This window comes from Emydura macquarii, unplaced genomic scaffold, assembly GCF_026122565.2.
Source record: "Emydura macquarii macquarii isolate MOO-44397 ecotype Brisbane River unplaced genomic scaffold, CSIRO-AGI_Emac_v2 contig_2676, whole genome shotgun sequence".
In the NCBI taxonomy this organism is placed as follows: Eukaryota; Metazoa; Chordata; order Testudines; family Chelidae; genus Emydura; species Emydura macquarii.
This window is the reverse complement of record NW_027132813.1, coordinates 37799101-37807500: the sequence shown is the minus strand read 5'-3', so window position 1 is coordinate 37807500 and position 8400 is coordinate 37799101. Positions and strand designations below refer to the sequence as shown.

The window sequence follows — 8400 nt, the reverse complement described above, 5'->3', positions numbered from 1 at the left end:
TAGGAACATAAAGAGGGGCCAGGTGGCCACAAAGAGCACTAACCTTTCCCAAATAAAACATCTGTTGCCCAAGAGGAGGAGGAGAAGGAGGAGGAGGAAAGAGATCTCTCTTCCTGAAGAAGGTCTAACAAACAACAGTGACAAACTTCTTGAAAAAAGGATAGAAGATCTAGTCAGCAGCAGAGACAATGGGGATGAGCAAACAATGTCTCTACTTTCTTCACTGGCAGAACCACCAGAAGAGCTTCTAGCACCACTAAAAAATACTGTGGGCTGCAATGCCCCCTTCTAGGGATGTGTGGGCATCAAATCTTGCTTCAGTTGTGGCAGAATATGTGCAGCTCATTTACATGAACTCTGCTCTGCCTAAGGTGCCAGTATTGCCATATCCAAGCATTAAAAATCGTGAGATTTGCCCCCAAAATCATGAGATTTTAAAAAAATAATAATAAATGTGGGGTTCTTTTTATTTGCCTCCTGGTTTCTGAACCTGTAGGATACACTTGCTTCCTGTTTTCAAGCTTTTCCACACAATCATGAGGGCTAAAAACTTACTTTAAAAAAAATGAAATCTGAGGTTTTCATGCGATATCTTGAATCTAGAAGCTGGGATTTTAAGAAAAACACCAAATACCAAGACAGAATAAAATTGTGAGAGTTGGCAACACCGTTTCTCAACGTGTGTATCAGTGGCTAGGGTGGTATTTCCAGAGCCCACAAAAGATCAACCATCAGCAGCCCGTTAGTGATTTTTTCTGCGTCAGTTCTCAAGTTTTGATCTACAGAGCATTTGCTGGTGTTTCATGGAATGCTGGTTGGTCATATGGTGCTGACTCTTTTTTTTTGTTTCCAGATTCTCTTACAGGCATTCTGGAACTGAAGAAGACAAGCCTGGACATCTGTGAAAGAAGCTGGAAATGAGGTAGAGGAGCAGTTTGCCTAGCTGCTTCCATTAGGGGCCACTCCATAAAGAGGAGTGCATGAGGAAAACCAGAGACATCCTTTCAGACAGAGCCACCAACAGGACTGGAGCTGCCAGACACCATCAGAAGGCTCCAGGAGGAGGGATATGCACCGAGGAGTGGGAGAAGAGAAGCAGGCAGTAGGGAGTGAAGAGAAGCAAGGGAGACTAGGAACAGGTGGCAGGGAAGCATGTGTAGGGCAGAATGGAACACAGAGGGACAGAATTTTAAAAGAACAGCAAAAGGAGATAGTGGATTCTCCCTTCAGGACCTGAAGAAGCTAGTAACAATTTCTTTACTTTAAAATTTAGAAAAAATGACTTTTTAAATATGAATAACAAAAAAAATGACCAAGAACAATTACCGTACATGCAGACCATTAGTATGTGTCCAGAGGAGAGGCTGTGTTCACATGCCTTTTAAAAATTGCTTTAAGAAACATTTTCTGATTCTGTAAGTTTTTTTCTGAGTAAATAATATCTCTCTCTCTCTCTCACACACACACACACACAAGGGTGTGTGATGACGTATTTACATATTAATTCTATAGTATCACAGAAAGCAGTGTCGTGGACTCTCTAGGCACTTATAAAGCCCATAACTGCTAATGGATCAGAGTTTTAATTTATATACTTTCATATAGAAGACAGATTCTTTGTGCATGAAATTTTTAATTTTTTTCTTTTAAATTAAAAATATATATCAAATAACAAAAGTATGTTAGAAAATAAACACATTTTTAAAAACTCTGTCATTCTGGACATCCCCATTTCATGCCAACGTACTTAATTTAGTTTATTCATCTTTATACAATAGTATAAATTAATAACCTCATCTGACTGAATTTTTAGTTTACCTCTACATAACCTTGCTTTTAAAGTTAAAGTCAGACCTTAAGTTTATATTAATATTATATACATATAGAAAGTTAACAACCATAAAATAATGTGTGGCAAATAACTTTTCTTCCCAACGGTGTTATCTTTCTAAGGCAGGATCAGTATTTTCTAAATTACAATAAGTATTATTTATTTTTTAAATACTGAAGCACTATTTGTTCCAAACTGCATGATGCTTTTAAACCGTCCTCATTCATGATGAGGATCAGCATTTAATACCAATCTAACATTCACCGTGGACAGGATCGTGCAGCCACAATGTATTTTACAAAAACCTGACTATATAGTTTAATCCTTTCAACTGCACCTGCAACACAAAGTATTATAGACTTTTTCAAACCTGCTCTCCTGAAAAGAAAAAAGAAAAATAAAAAATTGTGGAGCATCAGTAACCAGATAATATTCTCAAATTTCAGTGATCTCGTCAGTGGAGCCTTCCCCCATGTACTGTGCTCTGTTTCATGCAGTACATGGCTTTAGCTGGCCAAATCTTTCTTTTTTTTCTTTTTCCCTCTGAATCAGTAGAACAGTGAAGATCTTACTTCTTTTTTTTTTTTTTTTTAGCAGTGGCATATCAATGAGGCACAGATGTGTATTCCAACTCTGCATGGATGAGCACACTGTTCAATAGTGCTGGCTCACACGGTATCAGGGTAAGTTATCACTTCCCATGAAGGCACTCTTATCACCAGGGCCCAGAGAGGTGGCTGCAAATCGCAGCCTTTTTATTTTCAAGGCAGTTTTGCTGAACATTCAGGCTTCAAAGATTCACACTTCCAAAACTCTATAAGAGTTTGTGAACGCTCAATTTGCCAAAACTGTTTACAGTGTAATTGGGCACCGTACCTGTGTCCATGAGATAGCGAAGGCGCTTCTCCACCAGCGCGGCACGGGTGTCAATTTGCTTTTGCTCATTCTCTAGTGCTGCCAATTCTCCTACAACATACTGACTGGTGTCTTTGAACCCTTTCTGTTAAAGAGAACAAACAAGAAGAAAAAACATAACTTGTAAGTTGCATTTTTCCTTTCCACAAACACTTAGTAAGGCACTTACCTAAACAACCAAATATCGTGCTCACTACCAAAAAGCTAACACATTTTATAAACCTCAAAATTTTGCCAAATATCATTATTTGGATGCACTATTTAAAAAAAAAAAAAAAAAAAAAAGCATGGTTTCCTTAGAGAACATTTCAGTGTCTAAATGTCAATTCTGCAGTTTTAAACTATCTGACTTTTAAAATTCTGCATAATTTATTTCTAAGTAAGTACGAGCTATTGTAATATAGAACATAGTAAACCTGGAGCAATAATCCAAACTATACTACCACCAGTCCTATACTGTACTATTTATAATATTATGAACATTGATATGTTATATGCGATTTCTATTATATCCAGTTTTTATTTTGTTTTAAAATGCTAACTTTTAGGGGCTGTGTTTTGGGAAAGAACCATCACAAGAGCCTCTTGGTGACAATTAAAAATGGGGGCTTTGGGATTAGAAAAACAAAAACAAACTCCCTTTCTTTTTGCACATAGTTCCTCTGTGTCAATTCTGCTGATGACGATCACCAGATTAGGTTGTAACGCTTCTTCAGATTTCCCATACTGCAGGCTATTGCCCTGTCAAACAATTATCTATAAAAGTATTGCTAATTACTGTAGCTGTGATTTTTATCCTGACAGGTGGCGTCAAAATCCACTGCACAGTCTCTAAGGTGCAGTGGGACTTCAAACTAAATCAGCTCCTCCTTCCCAGTTTTGTTAATCCCCAACTGCACTGAAGCCCCTGTATGTAGATTTTATAAAACACTTAAAAAACTTTTCATACCAGAAAAGTTACACAGCACTAAAGTCAAGTCTACCCCTGCATCCTATAAGTTTCAGCACTGTTTTGAAGGATGATATATATTGGTCCTCACGAATCTCACAAAATTTTCACAAACACCTTCCCTAAATAATCCTGACTTGCAAAGCAGTTGGATCTCTCACTAGGATTTACAGAGTGGTCATACAGTTCCTCAAAGTTATTTTCACATGGCCAGAGTGTGTTCAACTGCCTTTGGAGCACTATTTTGGTTTGGGACCTAAGGGCCTGTCCACAAGAACATGTAGTTTATGGCAAGCTGGGGTGTGAATTTACTCCTTGCTAGCCTGCTACAGATGGTGGATCCTGCTGACGTGCATTAATAGTTCGTTAATGCACTTTGATCTAGTCCTCTTTGAAACAGGACTTGATCAAAGTGCATGAACTGTTAATGCACGTCAGCAGGGTCCACATGGACAGATAGTTTGCAGCAGGCTAATGTGGGGTTGATTCACACTGCACCTTGCTACAAACTAAATGTATAGGTGAGCCCTGATATAAAGAGGACTTACATAGTGCTGAAACATTATAGTAGAGGTTCTTATGCAAAAGACGTTATGAGGAAAATACTATTTCAGGGATGCCTCCTCCACATTTTCTTCATAATCTCCAATAAGCCTTCAGAAATTCTCCCCAAGGCTCTCTGAGACAGTTTTAAGGTTGAGAAGCTTAATACAGATCAGGCTTGTTTTCAGATTCCACTTGTCCTTTGCAAAAGGATGTACCTACAGCCATTATCCTTTGGGAATGGGGGGAGGGGAGGAATGTAGACTTTTTTATCATCTGTATTTCCCTATCACTGGCTAACTTGTTGCTGGACTAATCAGAGAGTCGAAACTGATTTGACTGAAATTTTTCAATTCCATTTTTCAGTAAATATTGCTGAAAGGGTCACTACAGCTTCCCAGTCAGACAATAGGGATAACAATCATTACAGCAGAGTATTACTGCAAATAAAGATAAATTCACCGTGAAGGCTGAGAGGATGGTGTAAGTCCCACAACTATAAGCAACAAGTATGGAACTTTCAAATCTTGGGCACCTGGTGAATTAGGCACTTTGTTACAACACACTTTGGTGACATCTTTGTTTATATACACACACCAGCAATTAGCATCAGTTCTAAAGGAAACTTTTTTCCACCTGTCTTGTAGCCAGAACAAAAGTACTGAGATATAGCCTCCAAGTGGAGTACGTGAACAAGAGAATTAGTGTGGGGGAGTTGAAGTGATGTATATTGCCTTTCAACTACAATTAATTGAAAACAGTATAAAAACTTCACTAATGTCAGCATGCAGAATTGTTCACAATACTATTAGAAGATGAAAAGAAATGCTGTGTCAGGATGAAATATTCCAAGTGCTCATGTGTATTATCTGCATGTATAATGTGAAGTCACTGAGCAAGACCTTTCCAGCTTTGCTTAAAGCATAACTATGCTAATAAAGTAGCTGATAGATTGGTAAGAAGTTAGGTGATTTAGTATAGGTATCACAGCATTATAAAATCTCTAACTGGTGTTGAATTGCTTCAGCAAAAAGAATGAACGCATTTAGACAAATTGTGGACAGCCACAAATGACCACCAGCAAAGACTGTGTTGTGCTTCTAGTCAAAAAATTCAGGTTAAAACTTGTTCTTCCTGCTTCTGTCCCGCAGCTGTCCATCAAAAGCAGCTTTCTCCCTGCGGTCTATCAAATATTTCCCTCACAAATCAATTTTACACATGATCAGCCCATACCCCTACTGAGCTGAACCTCCCCGTTAATTAAGTGAAGAAATTACCATATATATTATATTAATGCAAACATCATTCAGCTAGTAATTCACGGCTGATCTGGATAATGGAAAGGTTGAACACCCATTAACCCAAGCCAACAAAATGGGTTGGCTGAGAAATTCTAGCAGGTCTCATGTGACTCTTCCCTCTAACTGCAGCTCTGCGGTATCTGCTATTGTAATAATTAAAATCCTCCCGGTAGATCAATACTGGAATCTCTTTATGGGAAGTGCCCTGATGGAAATGTCTCAAGGAAGCTGGGGCTGTGGAACTCTGAAAAATTCATTTTTTTTATCTGACAATTATCACCACACTGCAGACTAATTCAACAGCGCACCCCTCTCACTCTGCTTTGAATGCACCGGAGATTGACATCTAAAAAACCCTAACATCTCATTTTAACAAATAAAGGCACTATTTCCACATACAGTTTGGAATTATCAGCAATCATGAAACCAGACAAAAATTAATATACATTAAGCACTTCATCTTCTGATGGCTTCCTCTGAGTTTCAGTTATCGCTGCCTTCTCCTCATTTCCTCTCTTTGTATCTTCCTGTATTGATCTTTGCCTTTTCATCTCTTGAAAAAAGGGGAAAGACATGTAAAATTATTATAAAGCTTGATATTTGTGTATTGAAATATGGACTTACATTATCAGGTTTTTAATATATTTATTGTTAAATATTATTAAATCATAAGATGGGAAAACATGTTTTATATTTTCTCCTACCTGGCCTGTTCTCAACATATTGACTGAAAGACTGGAGCTGAGTTTTTCTGACTGTAGAGTCTTTGCTGAACACAACAGGATTTCTAAAACGTTCTGTTGCTTTTTGTAATCGCTCAGCACGATGTTCTTCTGTTCCATTCTGCCAGAAAAACAAGACATACAACAGATTCTTTTGTTTACAAATGTGGAAACATTGGAAAGGTATGTTTCAATGACAGAACACAATGCAGGTTTTGCAGAGAATTTCACAATTCAGATTGCTATTTGTGTGGGATAAAAGCATCAGCTGCTTAAAAAGGAGAAGAGTGATGAACTTTTTTTGGTGGTGATTGGTTTTGGTTTGTTTGGTGTCCTCAGGCAGGACTCTGTATTACTCAGCAGCAAGATCTGTTAACTATGACCAATATTTTTGAGTGATGTGGATTTTAAAAGACAGATCACTCTTTTACAACTTTAATTGGTCCTGCATGGTATACATTAGTGCCAAGCTGCGCTGCGTATACACTCCTAAACATGATCTGTATCACTTAAAAAGCATGTTGCCTTTAGTCTTTCCCCCTCACGATTCTGCCCAGTAAAGAATTCTATCGTTTTCTATAGTCCCACAGACTTGTATGACAAGAAGAACTAGTTTCTAATTTTATGCCCATTGAGATAAACCACTAATGCTGGATGAAGGCTAAAAGGTAGGATTATAATACTATCCCACTGAACTGCATTTCATCAGCTATAACTTTCCAAAGCCAGATTTGTAAGTAAGCCCTTTACAGCTAAGGAAACTACAATTATCTTTTCCAGAGCTTCCTATGTTAATACTGGTAACAAATTCAAATGGTTCTATCAACATGAAATATCCCAGAAGACTGAACCACTGCAATGTGTGGAAACTGCAGATACCGAGGTGCTGTGTACCAAACAAATATTTCATTTTATACCTAATCTTTTATTATTTTTATTAAGTGTTTTGAAAGTAAATAGGGAAAGGCTAAGATGCATGACTAATAGCTAAGCCTGCTGAATGCTGAAACTGGTTATCAAAAGCTACCAAGACTTTGCCCTTCCTCTGCATTGAGACAATCAGTAATGAGGGAGTTCTCCAATGGCCTATTCTCTAGCCTCGAGGAGGCCTGGGATACAGAATCCTCAAGGGAAGGTAACAGTTTATCCTTTTCCACAAACACAGAATGCCTCATTTATAAACGTGTAAACTGCATTTTATTAAAACACAAATCCAACTCAATGCGGAAAGCTCCATGAGAACAGATGGACACCATATATTCTTTGTAATATCATTTTTAAACTCTTCGTTAAAAAGACATACACAAAGACACGCTGTTAAGTTGCACCTTTTGTTAGTGTAACTTAAAAAAATCAATTAATACAGAAAAGCTTTATAAAGCAACACTATTTTCATCAGGTTAGCTGATATCAAATTGCCCTAATGGAGGTGCCTGTGTGCCATTTATTGAACTAAGCTTAAAAAAGTATCAGTCTCATTAGATGTATGTCTTTTCAGCTGTAGTGACTGGGCTGTTATGATTCTGGTTTTAAATAAAAGGTAGCTTCCTGTTGTTAGTACAATAGCTATTTGACAGTGTGAACTCAAGTCTTTACCAAAATAAACAAACAAGGCTAATTTTTTAGGCCTGGCAACATGCTAAAATATCAGTGCGATTAGCCAGTAAATCCCATTTTAAGAAACCTTTTTATGACTAGGGACTTCTGCCACTTTACAAATGTATTCCTCTAAGCCCACTAATTCAGTTAGCCTTTTCAATCTATTGTATTATTCTTGGACCAGCTTCATTTTGCATTAAATCCACTGCAGAAAGCTAAATTGAACGCAAAAAATCAGACTTGATCCAGGCTTCCTTTTGTTCAAAGATAGAGACCGAAAGTCCTCTGCTGCTGCCACACACTTTCATCACCAATTTATAGGAACCGACAGTGTAAGGGAAAAGCAATGAAAGTCATTGTTTTGGGACTTCAAAGCATCTCTGTATCTCGGGAAGGAAATCCTTTCAGTCAGCAGTGCTGTCCCCACAGTCTGCAGGTGGGTGAAAAGTTATACACAACTGGAAGTGCCCCAAAGCCATAGAGATATTAATGACACGTAAAGACTATTTTTTTTATTTAGTTGTAATAACTTAAAAGAGC

The 8400-nt window shown here is 37.8% G+C and overlaps 1 protein-coding gene across 13 annotated transcripts in view; it reads right to left on the bottom strand.

The window, feature by feature from the left end:
* Positions 1–8400, bottom strand: part of EHBP1 (EH domain binding protein 1) — a 313842-nt gene that overhangs the window by 38053 nt on the left and 267389 nt on the right. For 12 of the 13 annotated variants that reach the window (XM_067565220.1, XM_067565223.1, XM_067565221.1 and 9 more), the window contains 3 exons: positions 6244–6382; positions 5986–6092; positions 2708–2831 (listed from right to left, as the gene is read on the bottom strand). In XM_067565220.1, the coding sequence (XP_067421321.1) occupies positions 2708–2831; positions 5986–6092; positions 6244–6382 (370 nt within the window). The remainder of the gene's footprint in view (positions 1–2707; positions 2832–5985; positions 6093–6243; positions 6383–8400) is intronic. The other variant, XM_067565226.1, reaches the window with a different exon arrangement.